This window comes from Terrapene carolina, unplaced genomic scaffold (assembly GCF_002925995.2).
Source record: "Terrapene carolina triunguis isolate 2854851 unplaced genomic scaffold, T_m_triunguis-2.0 Scaffold67, whole genome shotgun sequence".
NCBI classification, from domain to species: domain Eukaryota; kingdom Metazoa; phylum Chordata; order Testudines; family Emydidae; genus Terrapene; species Terrapene triunguis.
Window position 1 is genome coordinate 44,190,038 of NW_020664418.1, and position 18,298 is coordinate 44,208,335.

General features: G+C 39.9%; 1 protein-coding gene across 1 annotated transcript in view; it reads right to left on the minus strand.

The window, feature by feature from the left end:
* Positions 1–276: 276 nt before the first annotated feature.
* The window catches only part of TTC23 (tetratricopeptide repeat domain 23), a 42,646-nt gene continuing 24,624 nt past the window's right edge, over positions 277–18,298 (minus strand). Inside the window, 5 exon segments of the mRNA XM_029910753.1 lie at positions 277–521; positions 1,265–1,344; positions 8,628–8,777; positions 10,052–10,179; positions 17,479–17,584. Of these exon segments, the coding sequence (XP_029766613.1) occupies positions 440–521; positions 1,265–1,344; positions 8,628–8,777; positions 10,052–10,179; positions 17,479–17,584 (546 nt within the window). The 3' untranslated portion in view covers positions 277–439.

Genomic DNA, 18,298 nt, shown 5'->3' on the forward strand with positions numbered 1-18,298 from the left:
AATAGACTAAATAGAAAAAATTAAAATCCAGATTTGTTCAAGAAGCTATAAGCGTGCAGTGCAGAAACAGCAATGCCTGCCTGAATCTTATTTTTGATGTAAATTTATGTTACTAGTGAGGCAGTTTTGTATTTCCAAACAGGAAAAAAAAATATTTTTGTTTCACAAGAGAGAGAACTGAAGAGGCTGTTATTACATGATCTTAAAACGCTATGATCCAAGAGTATAAAAATTAAAAATAGCATTCACCTGTATTAATTTTTTTTCTGTATCCGTTAAGGTAAGTAATCTATCCCCACGAAAGTTTGCTTTACATTCAGTATTTAATCCAATAACGAATTTCAGTTCTGCATGACAGACACTTGCAGATACAGGTTCAGTCTTCAGAAGTAAACATGAGAAACCTGTCATATATATATATTGGCTTTGGACCTTCCCACTATGGAGTACTGTTGCACAATAGTACAGTATGGTGGTCTTTTTTATCTGATCGTCTCTGTTTTGCTGCTACATCTGGGGCCCTGAAAAAAGGAAGGGTGTTGTAAATCATAGGTCATTGTCAAGTTCCACTATTCACCACTTAATTTACAAAATATGAATGATTAACAGCCCCTGTAAGCACTGCATATCTTGAAATACTCAGCTCATCCATAGAGCCAAACACTTTTTATAATTGGGAACTGATGCTTTCAATGGATTGTTGTTCTCCTAATCCTGGCCTTTACTTGATTTCTGTAATGGCTCAATTTGTCATTCTCTGAGAGAGAGGGGGATGCTACAAGATTACTTATGGCAACATCTTCTCAGTTAGTGACTGAGGAAGATGTTGAGCAACAGTTTTAGGACTGTGATGATGTAGATGATGTCTATTAGATGTAGGGACCTAATATGTGAACTACACTGCCAGTGTTGCTAATTCGTTTTTTGGAGTGGGGTGGGAATGAAGGTGAAAGGGAATCAACCCTCCTCTGAATTTTATTTGCTGCTATGATTAATCTAAGCGGTGGTGGTTGCACATCTCAAAATCTCTGTAGGCTGTGGTTAGATCACTGATGTGGAAGTCTGAAGAGTTATCCTTAAACTAGAGTGTTATATTCAACAAACTGTTGCCCTGTGAACTTTCCAACAGTGTGGGTCATCTTTCTTTTCCATCAGACATTTCTGTGAGCTCTACGGCCCAAATATCTCTGAGACGTGCAGGAAAACACAGAATGTAACAGCATATAAAAGGAAGATCAGGCAAGAAGACTGAAAACTCACTCACTTTGACAAGTCAATGGCCTCCTGGGTTGCTATAGTCCTTTTGTTGTGGGTGCCATATAAGAGGGTCTGAAGGTACAGGCACTGCAAAACATAATTTAATAAGATACATAATACCATCAGAATCTGATCCAAAATATTTTGATCACAAAAGCCAAGCTAGGAAAAACAAACACATTTATTTGTACAAATAAAGACAGATATCATAAAGAAAATTTTAATCATATTACAAAATAATTAGCCATCAAATTAAATAAGAACAAGACTAATTTGTCATATCCCTGGGTTTCATAAAGCCACTTCCACTGGAGCTGTGAAATGAAGAGGGAGGGTGGTGAAGATAACTATTTATATTTGCTATTGGATTACTAAGCATAAAATTATTTTTTTGATTGTACAAACTGTGATTATATAGTGGTGTGTGTGTGTTACAGGGGTATTCATTTAGCTAACAATGAAAATAAGAGTTCACATTCACCTTAAAGAAAACCACTTGTATATGATTGAGTGGAGAATTTAGCTCAGAGTTTATGTTGCATTCTGTTCCTGGTAAAACAAATTGTATTTATGGCAAAGTCTTACATAATTTAACAGGGGTGAAACTAATAGGGATCTACAGCAATTACTCTAAAACCCTAAAGAGTTTCCAGCCAAAACCAGGAACAACAGACTAAAATTTAAAAATAATCTTAATCAAACTGTTTTGTACCTAAAAATAAAAATTGCATTTGGTTTGCATGGTGGAGGGAAGGTTCTGGCTGGTTTTTATTTATTCTGTTCATTTGGTGCATCTCTAATCTGTATACAGTAATCTGAACTCATGTAGTCATTGGATTAGCCCTTGAAAATATTAAAACATTAATTTAAAAAAATGTGCATTGGAAATTCAGACAAATAGCTGTTTCCTCGCAGAACAGTGAGAAAAAAAAATTCTCACAAAAAATATGATTATTTATATTTTCTGGTGGTACCCACCCTGTGCTAGGTGCTGTACAAACACAAAAGATAGACTGGTCCCTGTGCTAAAGAGCTTACCATTTTTGTTTTGTCCTCTTAAGCAGAAGACAGAGGATCAGAGAAACAGGTATTTCCTGCTAACAGCAAGCTTTAATAACACAGTTGTTTTGTGTTTTAATAAGACACTGTCCAAAATTATCCTTAAAGTTTGTTGTTGTCAGCTAGCTAGTTACAAGCTGAAGTGGGTCTTCAGATATCCATGTTTTAAAGACTAATGATACTTCATACAAAAATAGATCTTGTTCACTCAGGGGGAGGAAATCAGAATGCTTTCAGCCAGCTCTAAAGGTCAAGGTTTAATTTTAAATGCACCATATTTTTTTAAAAATGTATTTGCAAGGACCTAACCTTCAAGTGGAGATCACAGAGACATTGCAAGCATGTTCTTATGTTAACTGAATAACTGTAGCACTACAGTGTTTTTTTTTATTTTAATCATTCCCTGATCTAATTAATGTTTGAGAAGTCTGGACTAGAGTAAGAAAAAAAATCAGAACTATAAAAATAAATATCACACAAAGTCTCAGAACATACATCTGCTCACACATAGCTGGTAACACAGGGAATGTTCCTTCCTTCACTAATAAAACTAGCTGAAACACAGCTAAAGTGAGATGTTTTGAAAAGTTGAAGACCTCAATATGTCAGAGAGGAAAGACTGAAACAGACACTTAGATCCTTCCCTCCCCACCCACAGCTATGCCATTGGCTACAGGAATGTGCCATTAGTTACAAACCCAGAACACATAATGAAGTAAGGTTAATAAAAATAGTGGTGACATGTAATAATAACCTTAAAGACGTGGAACACTTTTGGCACTGACAAGCGTCATGGTAAAAGACACCAATGATACCAACAGATTGTTTCAAGGTACTGACATGGTAACTGTTTTTGGATTCAGCAGCCTAAAGCTAGTATTTCACTCAGTGAAGTTAGCATATTTTGACAAAGACTTGGAATTAAAGGAAAATGGTCAACTTAAAAATCATACTTCTGTCCTCACTCTATTTTCTTATATGACACTATGCCATAACACTATGCTGTAAATTGATGTATTGTGGGCACACATCCTACATTAAATATGATGAGAGCAAGTCCAAATAGTCATCTAAGATGTCACGAATATCGGTCTTTACTAGTGTAATTTTTATAAATTTTCTGAGCTGAGAAACAATTAAACTTTATGGGTCCCTATAGCTTTTCTAAAGAGCTCTTCTCACTACACAATATAGCCAGTTTGGTGATTTAGCCTGTGCTTGTGTGAGATAAACAGCATATATTCTATTTGATATGGAATATGCATAGGAATAGTTTATGTTCTGTTCCTGTGATCAGTCAGTACTATGAAATTCTTATTTGTACATACAATAAATAAGTTGATGAATTTTATTGTAAATGGTGATTTATTAAGTGGGTTGGTCTAAGATTTAAAGTATGATGCCTTGAAATAAATTCTTAGACTACATCTGACTTTATTAGACTCCATAGATCAGTGTTTCCCAAACTTGGGACGCTGCTTGTGTAGGAAAAGCCCCTGGCGGGCCGGGCCGGTTTGTTTACCTGCCGCGCCCGCAGGTCCGGCTGATCGCGGCTCCCACTGGCCACGGTTCGCTGCTCCAGGCCAATGGGAGCAGCGGGAAGCGACAAGGGCCGAGGGACGTACTGGCCGCCGCTTCCAGCAGCTCCCATTGGCCTGGAGCAGCGAACTGCGGCCAGTGGGAGCCACGATCGGCCGGACCTGCGGACGCGGCAGCTAAACAAACCGACCCGGCCCACCAGGGGCTTTCCCTACACAAGCGGCGTCCCAAGTTTGGGAATCACTGCCATAGATTATTAGCAAGTCTTATATAACATGTAAAAACTTGTTTAGAGCTTTATTTGCCTTAAGGTGAAAAAGGGACTTTATGATACAAAAATGTCTGACTCTCTCTTTTCAGCTGAAGTCCTACAGAGCCCTTCCATATTTCTCAGTTCAGGCTAGCTCCTTCAACTGATTATTGAATTATGTTACATTGTACTACATAATATAATCTCACCTTCTGATTTGTTTTTAGACCCATGTACCAGACAGACCCCTCAGCACAGGGAAAGCTACATCTGGAAAAGCTTCTGTTTTAAATGGATTCCATGTAGTTAAGCGGGGAACTCTGCTGCTGCAGCTGCTGTTGTGATACGAACAGCCGAACACAGAATGCGCAGCTAAAGTAGCCTGCAACAACAAGCCCCACTAAGAGGCTGCTGGCCTCACACATTCCAAATACTAAATAGGGCAATTGCAAAGGTTCAGACTTAACTGTAGATTATTTTTGTTGTGAGTTGTCGCTATACCAGAATGGGGGCGTAACTATACCCTGCATGTTGTCTGCTAGCTCACGTCTATAGTACCTTTTTTGATTAAAGATTAAAAAAGGAGAAGTACACAAAAGGAATGCAGAGTAAATTATAAGGGAGTTGGCACAGTCTAGCAGCTAAAATAGAGGATAGACTGTAAAGAGACTTTTGGGCAAATCACTCATCTCTGTCAGTTTCTCCATCTGTAACATGGAGGGAAAAGTACGTAACTACCTTTGTAAGTTGCTTTGAGATCCTCTGATGAAAGTCACTTTATGAGTGTGAAGTATTATTATCTAAAACCAGCCATTAGTTCTTGTTTCTTGAAAGGAATTTAACAGATTTACACCTTTTCATCCTTTGGACCTAATTTTCAGAAAGTTGAGCCCGATGGTAGGTGCCCATTTATGCACAGCCCGTGCACAGTCACAGAAATTGCATGCACTAATGAGTTATTTGCTCCTTTATGTACGCAAATGGCTTGAGTATACAAGAGTATACACATAGACCAGGGGTCGGCAACGTTCGGCACGCGGCTCGCCAGGGTAAGCACCCTGGCGGGCCAGGCCAGTTTTATTTACCTGCTGACGCGGCAGGTTCGGCTGCTCATCGCTCGCCCGCGCCGCTTCTCGCCACCCCCATTGGCCCGGGACGGCGAACCGCGGCCAGTGGGGGCCGCAATCGGCCGAACCTGCCGCGTCAGCAGGTAAATAAAACTAGCCCGGCCCGCCAGGGTGCTTACCCTGGCGAGCCGTGTGCCGAACGTTGCCGACCCCTGACATAGACCATGGGCTTCAATTATTGGAAACCCAGCCCTTAATGTTTTAATGGGGCTGCTTTCACTAATTAATAAAGAATCCAAAGTGGAAAAAAAATACATAAACCGTGTTTGGTAGTGAAACATTTCAAATGTAGGTTACCAGTTTAAATCTAGTCTGGGCTGTTAACACTTCTCTATTTGGTGGCCTATGTTAAATGAATTTGCCTTAGTCAAGTTTCTAGCAGAAAATGTTTACTTTATAGAAAACACTACTGTAGGGCAGTTTTAGCAGCAAGATCATTAACTGAATGGACACAGAGAGTGAGCTAACTTTTAACTCTGAGCTGGGACACGCTGGAAGAGCACTGTGGGAAGCTGATATTTCTACTGCCTCACTGTACCTGCTCAGTGAATGAGGAGGTGATAATTTTCCATTGTTTTGAAACTTCAGCACCTTCACAAGCATGATATTTACTTACAATAATCAAACATTTTTAAATTGCCCATTGGATTTGAGAAATCTGTCTCTAAAAGTCGTATTGTTTAATATGTTGGTTTTTTTCCAGTCAGGCCAATAACAGCACACCATTATTCAAGAGAGCACAGGAAAATATCCAGCTTCTGAGTATTGTGGTATGAAAGAATTATTCTGTTGTAACCTTGTATATTACTCTTTAAAATTAGAGTCAGCCTTAATCACACAATATTACAATTCCAATTTCTTTAAGCTGCTAGAGGTTTCTATAACTAAATAAAATAGCTGAATGTGCTTTCACAAAGTCATAAGATATTTCTTTTAATGTCTATGAAAGGTATTTATAAGGTCATCTTATCTTAAGAGTAGAATTTATCATTAAAGTAGACGAGAACACTAATTCCTTCCCCTTCTCCCTAAAAACAAAATTCATGGTATGTAAATCAATGTACTTCTTAAAGTTACATGTAATAAAACACATAGTGCCTGTTTTTAATGATCCTTCACTTGGCCTCCTATTTTGTTCCTGCATTTTAACTACTGCAAATAACTACAGCTGCAACTGGTGTCACAAAATCCATCTAATTTGGGGGAACTACTAGGTTGCTTAATGCTTTAAGGGACATCAATTGCATGTGCACTTATTTGTGCCTGGAAATGGCAGGGTGAAAACTGCATTTGTGAAATAAGAGGCCACCTTTTCTAGGTATGCATGGAGTATAGGGAAATCATTAAAAACACCTGCTTCGCTAGCATACATCCCAAAGCATGTTAATAGAGTATTTGGTTTTCCATGTTTGAAACGTATGTTCTGTACTACAAAACAACTGCTAGTTTTTCCATCATCTATGGAATTTTCCTGTGAAATTTAGAAATGGGCAATGTGTTAAAATCATCCCATTAATTTTCTAACCCCAAACAGAACTGTATCATAGAATCCTTTTTTGGGACATCTGCCTAAATTTTGAGGCGATAATGTCCTAGATACCAATGCCTTTTTCTTAGCATTGATTTTAATGCAGCATGGATGCTTCTTTAAACATTTGTAAAGAATGACTGAGTTTAATGCATTTAGGCCCTGATCCTGCTGTATTAAAGTAAATGGGAACTCTGTCATTGACTTCAACAAGTATAACTTTAGCGCCCTCGTGACCAAGATGGAGTCTGCTCTCAGGCAGCTCTGGCCAAGAGAAGGCGCGCGCAGAAATGCAGCAGGAGAAATCCCTTCCGCCCCAGGGGCACCTGTTCCAACCCCCCAGAGTGAACACACCCCCACAGGAAAAGTACAGTGGATATAACAAGGGAAATATTTATTTACAGAGGGATGAGAGGAGAAAAACAACAAGGGGAAATGTAGGGGGAGCAGTAGAACAGGGTTGCATCCAAGCCAAGGCCCCATGGGCCCAGTGGTAGCACAGTCTGGAAGGGCAGACACTGAGCAATTTGTCTGCACACAGAGTTCAGGAGTCCTGAGCAAAGTTCCAGTCCAGTGGTGAGTCTTGGGTGCTCCTGGTCGTCTTCGGCGCCAGTGAACTTTCCCCCAACAAACCCCTCCGGTGCCCTCTTCTGCCGCTCTCTGCAAAGCCCCACAGAGCGACCACCTCCCCACTTAACTAGCTACAGCCTCCCTCCTTGTTCCCAATGCAGAGTCCCAAGCTCCAGTACTCACAGCCCCATACAGCTCTGGGCAGCCGTGATACTGGGTCCAGATCTGGCCTGTCCTTCTCGGGCAATTCCTCCCTGGCACAGTGCTCCTCCTGGCTCCTGTCCTGGGGTGTCCCCGATCGGCCCTGTCCTTCCCAGGCTTCAGGCAGGTTCTCTCTCCTTCACTTTTCCAGGGCCTCAGGCTGCCTCTCCATCTCCTTGGAGCTCCAGCGCTGCCCCCTGGAGTTTCCCTCCTTTTTTCTTACTCTCCCCCTCCCCCTTAGGAAAAAGCTTTAAAGGGGCCATACTCTCTAAACCCAAAAGGGGTTACACAAGTATATGATCAAGCCCTTAAAAACGCAACCTGTGTTTCTCCTTTTTATGATGTGCTTCTAGCAGAATAAAAGTAGAACAATGATTCTGGAAGGCAAATACTGATATACACAGGCACACACCCATATTTTAGTTTAGTTTACTGCAATTAAAAATTCTTTGTAGAAGTGGTTATTCGAGATTAAAAATATAAACCCAGACAAAAACTTCTGCTTGCTGGGGCAGAGGGGAAGAAGAATTCCTTTCATCACCAGCATCTGAGAAAGAAGGAATGGATTTCAAAGACTGTCGGAGTCTAACAGAGAACTGGTAGCCTCAGTACTGAGACTCAAAGGAGGGGGGTGGAAAAGAGGGGAATGTGCGAAGGTTCATAAGGATGCAGAGGATCCTCTCAGGAGAATATACATTTCTTACTACAGCAAAGTTTTAGTAAGTGCTGACAAAGTAAGGCATGAATTAAACATTGCATGATACTAGATAGCAGAGCTAAAAGCCTAACTTTCTCCTTGAGGTATAAAGTGCAGGTGTTAGGGTCAGATCCTGTGTAATGGGACCAAACTGCACAGTGTGCGAGCCAGGGATGGATGTGTGAGAGTGGCTTAAAGCTTACCTTTGCACTGCCCTAATTCTGCTGCTACTCTGTGCAGGTCAGTTCCCCTACACTAGGTTAGAGGGCACTATATTTGTTCACGCAGATCACAGTACAAAGAGGCTTCAGCTTGCCAAAGAAAGTTTTGCCAGGGCATAACTTACCAGTATAAAAAAATGTCATTTATCCTGGCCTATTCATAAGCTTATGGTTTTACCTTCTTAAGTTTCTTGTATGCCAAATGTGTGTGTCCTTGTGCCAGTTCTGTTCCTCCTAGGAGCCAGTATGTCTCTGCTTCTTCCGGGCTGAGATCCCCACATAGGGATATTTTAGCTTCTAATGATCCTTTCAGCATTATTGCTGCTCTCTGTGAAAGGAAAAATGGCCAAAAAAAATTAAAAACAGGTCAGGGAAGGAGAACAACATCAGCTGCTATAAGATATAAGATAACTTCTGTTTGTTGTTATATAACAATGAAAATCACTTCTCTTTATTACAGTTACAAACAACAAACACACTCTGAGTGTGGTCTATTATCTGAGCCAAATTTTCTTTAGTTAAATGTGAGACAGGAAATAACAGGCACCAAAAAACTGTGTGTGCAAAATGAAAACTTCAGATGGTGAAATTCTGGGTTCATTTTCAAAAAGAAATTGGTGAAAAGAAAGAACGACTCTTTAGTGTCTTACTAGTGTAACTAATGAAATTATTTTGGTTTTTTTAGGTCAAGGATTTTCTCTTTCTCTGCCCATCATATATTAATAGTGCCTGATTCAGAGTCTATTAAATTCAGTGCAAAGCGTCCCATTGTTTTCAATAGGCTTTAAATTATTGTATTGGTGATCCCTAAATATAGACAAAAGGATATTACAAGAGTATTTGTGAATGTCTTTATGCATAAAACCTGCTGATATTTGCAAGCTCTTCTATCAAAAAGTGTAGTTGACAGAGATTTTATTCACAACAACATTTGCTGGAAGCAAGCATGTTGGGAATACTACTTAGATTAGGGACCTCTTTTCTGTTTGTATACAGCGCTTAGCACAATGGGATCCTAGTCTATAACTAGGGCTTCTGGGTGCTACTGTTATACAAAAAATAAATAATAGTAGTGCAAATACTAGTGAGATTACCTGTTTCAGAAGTACTCTCCCAGACAATTTGAAGATCTGTTTTTATTTGTATAATAGATTCAAACAATTACGAATATTGGTATATAAGGTACATACAGAAAAAGGGAGTTCTATTTCTAAAAGCTCAGACCATCCAATCAGGAAACAAACAATATCATGTGCCTGAGGTGACCAATCACTTTCCATTCATGCTATATAGCACATAGTGAATGATCACAGAGATCAAGATGAAAACAAACTATTTATAAAAAAGGCAAATAACATAATCCTAAAAATCATGAGCTATTTATAATAATTCCCAAATGGAAAAAACCCTAATTATTCTAAACAAAAAATATTAATTACTTATTTAGTCTCCTCTTTCTTCGCCATCATCTCTATCATGAACTGACTGTGAGAGCAATGCCATTTCTGTGGAAAGGTTCTATCAAAAAAATATACAACCCCCCCCACTACTTATAAAGTGTGTCAATGGATAAAGACAGAGTGATCTTCCAAAATTCCTTACCTCCTGCTGTCCAGTGGCTATAAGAAACTGACAGAAATCATCCACAGCTCCAAGGCATTTAGTACTCTCCATCCCTTCAGCTTCTTGAAAAGCATTTATGCTCTCTTGAAAATACTTCTCAGCCAGATCTAAATAAATTTAACATATACTTGAAACTGGAGGTCATTAACCTATATTACTCTCTCAGGGCCAGACTGCAGAGCCCTCAAACCATGCTGAGAAATTTACCCAGGCAAATAGCCTAAGAACAGAAGAACGGCCACACTGAGTCAGCTCAATGGTCCATCTAGCCCAGGGGTCGGCAACCTTTCAGAAGTGGTGTGTTGAGTCTTCATTTATTCACTCTAATTTAAGGTTTCACGTGCCAGTAATGCATTTTAACGTTTTTAGAAGGTCTCTTTCTATAAGTCTATAATATATAACTAAACTATCGTTGTATGTAAAGTAAATAAGGTTAGACTCAAGAGCTGGTCTAAATTTTTCACAATTTGATTTTTCATCAAAATTTTCAGTCAAAAATTTCATCAAAAATTTCACAAAAAATTATTCAATTTTTTCAACCAGCTCTATTAGAAATCTAAATGAAATATGATGCAGATGTTTAGGAGAGTAAAATATGGAGCAACTGCCTAGATTTAAAACTGTAAATGATTGTTCTATATTGAGCAACAGGGAATGGATCACTTGATGATTACCTGTTCTGTTCATTCCCTCTGGGGCACCTGGCATTGGCCACTGTCGGAAGACAGGATACTGGTCTGACCCAGTATGGCCATTCTTATGTTCTTATTAGCTGTGCAAAAAAAAAAAAAGGGTTTTCACTTTTAACAATAATAAATAATGAGTGTTATACCAGAGGTAAGGAACTCTTCATTTTAAGTAAATGATTTCTAAGTATTGCTTTAATTTCCTACTTTTGTTAGTTTGTATGATAACTTCTATGACAATTGAAGCACAATTACTTGTACAAACATAAATATTTTTAAAGGTGCTCATGAAATTTCCTTTTGGATTTCCATTAGAAAAATACGTTTGCTGCTCATTTATTATTTCTGCCTAGGAACATTACTTTAAAAGGGCCTATGTACAAGAAAGAAGAGAGGTAGTGATTTATTTGTAGGGGGGAAAGCCGGAGAAATTCTCCCTCCCTAAATTATCTGTTCCTTGGCTCTAAATGCGCAATAACTGTCCAGTTAGAGAATACATTTGTATTTTTTCACTTCTGGTTTCTATGGGCCTGATCCCTTGTGTCACTGGAAATTTTGCCTGTATCAGGACGTTAGGATTGGGTCTTCTGCTTTTATGTGCTATGTTACAACATCTACTTCAACAAACACATGTGGCTTTTCCCTCCCCAGTCTAGGAATTTCACAAAAGTACTTAGACATACAAGGACACATTTTGGAGGGATGGCTGAAGAAAGGGCTGTAAGCGTGTCTCTTCTTTGCACATAAAGTACCATATGCACTGACACAAATCCAGAATCTGTGCACGTATGACAGCTTGCACCTATTCTCTTACTAAGAATAAGGCCAGTCAATATGGAATTTGGTCTAAATTCATCATTGGACAATAGAATTGTAGTGAATGCCAGATGTCCTGTTACTAACATTAAAATCTGTTCTTGATTCATCAGTTATCTGATATCTAGTCTTCCATAGGGCACTGGCTCACTTTCTTAACCTCTGGCATTTGGACCAGTCTGTAATTGGCATCCTGAGTAGCAGCTATTTTAATATCACTCCCATAGTCATTAGTTATTACAAGGTTAATTTAAGGAGTTCAGCCTCTCTGCCCTCCTCCCATTTTGTTCAGGAGGTATGCAAAAGGAAGGGAAGTGCAACTCATGCAGTTCACTGTGACTACAACTGCAACACACTGTAAACAGCAACACTGTTCAATAAGCTAGTTGATATATGGTTATGAGGTTTAGGGCTTGTCTACACTGTGCCACAGTGCAAACTATGGGTGTGTGAACTGCAGAGCGCACCAAGAAGTTGCACTCTAACTGCCCCATGTGGACCCTGTTGGTGCAAACTAAAAGATATCTAGTCCATGTTAACATAGTCCTGTTTGAAAGAGGACTACGTTTAGTTTAGTTTAGTGCTGCAACATGGCACAATCACCACATTCAGGTCTGTTTCCCAAGGCTGTTTCATTCAGGACCTGTATCTGTTGTGTATTGCCACAGCTGTTCTAAAGCAGTGGTTCTCAAAGCCGGTCCGCCACTTGTTCAGAGAAAGCCCCTGGCAGGCCGGGCCGGTTTGTTTACCTGCCGTGTCCGCAGGTTCCGCCTATCGCGGCTCCCACTGGCCGCGGTTCGCCGCTCCAGGCCAATGGGGGCTGTGGGAAGCGGCGCGGGCCGAGGGTTACAAATGTGAACCTACCACAAAGTAAATTCACAAAAAAAGGGCAATGAACACTTCATGAATAAAGTATGTGCAGGCTATTCCACTCTGTGACCTATTTAGTTGGGAGTCGTTTATCAACACATGATAAAATAGAGATGTTCTTTCACTGATGTTGTTTGGCAATAGGGTCAGTTACAAACTGGGGAAAGTCTAAATTTAAAAATATGTTAAATTTTACACAGCATGTAATCTGGGGATGTAAAATCCCATCTCTGTCACTGACTCACTGTGTAACAATGGGCAAATAACTGAACTTCTCTGCCTTCAATTTCACTAACTGAGGCTACCGGCCTCACACCGTCCTCGGGCACCTCTTAATGGTTTCATGCCCTCTTGAACTCTCTCTTCAAAGTTCTTTTCAACTTTCCCTTACGGTACTTGTTGACTATTGGTCTCGTGCCAGTATTTAGCCTTAGATGGAGTTTACCACCAGCTTTGGGCTGCATTCCCAAGCAACCCGACTCCAAGAAGACCCGGTCCCAGCGTGAAACCATTAAGAGGTGCCTGTGGATGGTGTGAGGCCGGTAGCGGCCCCCAGCACACCGGGACTGGGTCTTCTTGGAGTCTGGTTGCTTGGGAATGCAACCTAAAGCTAGTGGTAAACTCCATCTAAGGCTAAATACTGGCACGAGAGTGTTTATGAAGTGCTTTGAGATTCTTGGAGGAAAAGTGCTATATAAGTGCAATGCATCAGCATTAGATTAATTATAAATGTGTATAAATTTATATCATATTTTGTTAAAGCCATAATTTATACCATACTAAGTGGAAAGTACGGACATACCTAAGCAGAGCACCTTTGATATATTATAGATCTACATACATTTAAAATCTGAAAGTGTACAATAAATAGAACCTATCCTGAAGTAATACGTAGTGTGACTCAAATCTGCAGATACTTTTTGTGATGTTAGCTTTTTACTAAACTGTGGCAACTGCATGCTTGGAAGGAATGGCATAGTTAAAGAAAAGTCTCTGCCTCATGTCTGCAGTGATGCGCAGACTCTATAGCCAAATACTCTTTAAAGAACACAGCCTGGAAGGGGCTCAAGCATTGCAAAGTGAAGAGGGAAACAATTCCAAACAAGGCTGCCTGTGTGCAGCTCTGTTTTTGCTATCAGCCTTTGAAGGTTTACATTGAAGTACACTTTGTCCCAAAAGCTATTTTATTTGAATATCATTTATGGAAAAAGCTATAAACAAAACACAAATATCTTGAATGCCTTTCAGTGCTGGGGAGAAGTGTTAGTATAAAGTTTGACACTGGTTGCACTGGCAGGCTAGCCAGGTTAGTATCACTGTGCAGGCCAATAGAGTGGAAACGAATTGAAGTGGGCACTGAACAATTTTTTCCCTCCCTAGACTCTGTACATAGATGGGGTGTTCTGAGGAAACAGGCTCAAAATTCCTATTATGTAGCTGTTCCTGTGATAGGTTCTTCTTATATGAAACAGGTGACTTCAAAAAGCATGTGCCCAGTAGAGGATGTAAAATTTGAAATGATATTTTATCTGCCATGGAATTATAAAAGTAAACTATAGTCCACAGGCTCTGGCAAGTTTTCTATTTTATTTTATTTGAATTTTATTTTCTTAGCGTATTTTAGAACAAAAATATAAAGTGTCATAGTGATGTAGGTGAGGGCTGAGATAAATGACCTCACAATGGGCATCCAGGCCTTTGTCACATCCAAGCTAGACAGCCACCATATGCAGTTGTTAGGGCTATTCTTGAAAAACAGCTGGAAGTTTCAGCTAAGAAAGATGGCGCCTTCTGAGTGAGAGCAGCTATTAGTCCACCTATGCTCAAGTACGCATTGGCAACTCGATTGCTTTTGGATGCAATTCAAAATTTTAATTACAATCTTGAAAGTCTTCAATGGTCTGGGACCTGTGAGATCACCTCTCACATATTCCATCACCTTAATTTAGATCAGCCAGAGCATTCTGATTGCTAGACCTTATAACTGATTTTTTTTTTATGACTGTCAGCAAAACTCTCTCAGCACAGGGCTCTCACCTTTGGAAGTGGTTGTTCGCCAGAACTCAGGACCCGTGAGCTTCAGGGCACGATCTAAAGCACATTTATCTGTTCAGTATTTGGTTATTTTCTCCCCCTTTCCTCACTCTGCCTAAGAATAAAAGGGTAATCTGGCAGAAACAAGAGCAGTTGCTTTTGTTACTCTTTTTTTCATTCATATTTGTAAACAGTTCCAAGAAGTTAAGGCACTTAAGTAATCTTTACATGGATAATTTCATAATTGTATTTTGCTCAGAGAAGGGCCGACTAGTAATCTGTAGCTAGAATTTTTTTAATCATAAAATGTTGGTAGCTTAACCAACTTTTGGATTCCATGCCCACATTCAAAGCAGCCACTTGAGCATGTCTGGCGGTGTCCCCCCTCCAGAGATTAAAGGGCCACAATTAAAAGGCAGCTGTAAAGTACACCTGGGAAATAACCCCAACACAGGGAGCCTCCTCAGAGCTGGGGGCACGGTGGAGGAGAATGAAGGTAGGCGGGGGCATGCCCCAGATATTGAAGATATGGCACAAGTTAAGCCAGCCTTCAGGCATGTCCAAACTTGAGTTGGGGACAGAATCAGCCCTGGCAGTCCCAGGACAGAAGTACTGCTGCCCCCTCAGTTCTGGCACTAGGCTTAGCCCTGATGCAGGGAAGAATCAAGGCCACAGGGCTGAAAGAGTTCAAAGCTCTTTTCTTTGCTCTGTATAATGAAAAATATTTCAACTTTTAATGACAACACTGTCATAGTTTCTTACTCAGTTTTACAAGCAAGAAATTAAAAAATTTAAAATTGAAAGAGAAATGTGCAGAAAAACACAAGAAAGGAAATGTCTCAAAGGCTGCAAGACTTGATGGGGCATGCAAGTATTCAAATTTGGTTAGTGTGTAAACCAGGATGAGACTGCAGGAATTTGCTTTCCCCATGAGGAATATACATTCCTGCCTCTTTAATTTCTTTGTGATTTAAAATAATAGCTGAACCTACAGGGAATAATTGGTGTCTTCAACTAAGGGTTGAGGTAGATCATTCCAAGGGAATTGCAAACAGATTAAATCCTGTTGATTCAGGATTTAGCTGAACATATTCCTAATGCCCATTATATGGGCTGGGATAGCTGACAACTGCTGGAAAGAGTTTTTTGTTCCCCCTATTTGTTTTCCTGTTATAAACCTGCCATCCCAAAGTCTTGCATGGCTTTTCTCATTCTGGTCACCTGAAATAGCCTTTTAAAATATGCATGAGAATACTTACCAGCAACACTTTATAAACCATTAAAATACTGAGCATAAGTAATTTTATTTCAAAATATCTTCTCCCCACACATTGTATGTAACTGATCTGCTTGAAATGGATAGTCAGTGTATGGCTTAGAGTAGGGGCCCTATCTGTTACTCTGAGTCAGTTGTAGTCGTTCAGGCTCCATCAGAAATCTTATAAAGGTATTTTCTATAAATTGCAAGGTCCTGGTTCTCTCTGGTCATTTCTAAACCTTCAGTACACCTCCTTGCTTTCACTTCACAATAACTGAACAATAGACTTCTGTTCCCATGTTCTAAATTCTCACATTTAAAATTCCCTCTGGGTGAAATTCACCTTAATGTGGCTCTATGCTCCTCTGCTGCACTTATGGCTATAACATGAGGCTTAAGTGATATGTAGAGCCTTGTACCAAGCTCTCTGTACCAGGGTCAATTTCAGATTCACTGAATAACATCCCTCTTGGGAGTCAAATCCTCTTGCTTCTAGCTCTGTCTCAATGCTTCTGGCTTTGAGGCACCATCAAAGTACCTTAATGACAGTTTTGAACTCTCAGCCAATCAGAGTTTAGGGTGGATGCCCTTACATGTCAACCTGATTAGTGTGCATCCAGCGTTTACAGAAAATTAAGTAGAAAATGTTTCAAGTGCAAGGAACATGCAATATGCTCTACAGCCATGGCTCTCAACCTTTCCAGACTACTGTACCCCTTTCAGGAGTCTGATTTGTCTTGTGTATCCCAAGTTTCACCTCATTTAAAAACGACTTGCTTACAAAATCAGACGTAAAAATACAAAAGTGTCACAGCTCACTGTTACTGAAAAATTGCTTACTTTCTCATTTTTACCATATAATTATAAAATAAATCGACTGGAGTATAAATAGTGTACTTATATTTCAGTGTATAGTATATAGAGCAGTATAAACAAGTCATTGTATGAAATTTTAGTTTGTACTGACTTTACTAGTGCTTTTTATGTAGCCTGTTGTAAAACTAGGCAAATATCTAGATGAGTTCATGTACCCCCTGGAAGACCTCTGTGTACCCCCAGGGGTACGCGTACCCCTGGTTGAGAACCAAATCTATAAATACTAGGTCATTATTAACTGATAGAACTGAAAGAGTCCCAACAGAATAGCAAAATACTAAATCAGGACAAAAAACTTTCAGTGGCAGGGTCCCAAAAGGATAAATGGTAGGCTTTTAAAATTTGATCGCAGCAACCCTGTGCCCACGCTTTTGGATACAGTAAATTTGTATAGCTACAGCTGCACACACTGATTGATAGCTTGAGGCTACTTCAAATTGCAAAGTAAGACTTCCAGCAAGGGAATGCAAAGAGATTGCAGTCAGCACACTTACTGGTTCAATCACAGCAGTGGCTGCAGCTCACTAATGATTTTAAAAGATGGATAAACACGTTAGAAAGAAATGGCAAATGCCTGCCATCAGTTTAGAACATCTTCTGTGGCTTCAAGGCTGCCTCTGTAACTCCCTCTGGCGATTTAGCTATTGCTCATAAAAGGCAAAGGATTAAGTGGAGGGTGATACATATCAAAAGCATCCGGTATGCCTTGAGAAACAACGTCACAGTCCTAAAAAGTCTGCAAAATGAAACAAACAGTGCAAGAGGGACTAAATCTACTGTGATCCAGTGTGCAGCGTTTACTGAAGTGTGCATTCGTACAAGCAGGACAGCATGGTAACCATTCATAACCTTTAAAAGGCACTCGCCCTTGTGCTCTGATTGTTTAGAGGCAACTGCAGCCTGTGCCAACAAGTGAGCAGTTTCTGCTGCTTCCCCTGAAGAAGGGCTTTTTCTCAGGGCAATGAAATGACTCTGTTACAAATAAACAGAGGAAACAGTTTAGTTTAAATGACACTGCTTTGATGTAGTGTCACAGCGAGGTCTGTCTCCAGTGGGACAAGAAGAAAATAAATGGGCTTATTTGGCAGAAAGTTTCTTTTTCAGGGAAACCAAACAGACTTTATAAATGAGATGCTGTGTGCACATTAAAATCAGTTTTCCCAATTTCTTCCATTGACATTGGATCAGGTCCTAGGTGAACCGTTTAGCTACCAATCCCAAATATCAGTTATATTCTGTTTTGGTTCAGAAAGTAAAACCTCCTCCCCCCAATCTAATGTTCCACTTCAATTTCTAATGACAACAGTATTCTTGTTCATATCCTGTCTTGAATTGTTGAGCATTTTTCCTGTGCACTGTTATAGCTGCATATTCCATTCCCGAGATGGCTGTCGTTGCGGGGTGGGTGAGATGACTCCTGCACATAAATGGTTAGAGTGTTTTGGGATCCTTGGGCCGAAAGGGACTGTATAAATGTTGGTTATATTTATTTGAAGCCCAGAATGAAGCATCATATCAGTATTATCAGTGGGAGTTTCCCTTCACTTTGGACACAAAGAGGTTTTTACATGCACCTCTTGGTTGGCATGTGCAATGCCACTCCAAATGCATGGGATTTACATGCATGTGCATGAGAGAAGAATACACCTCATAATGAGATCCATTGATTCACTCTTAAAACTTTTT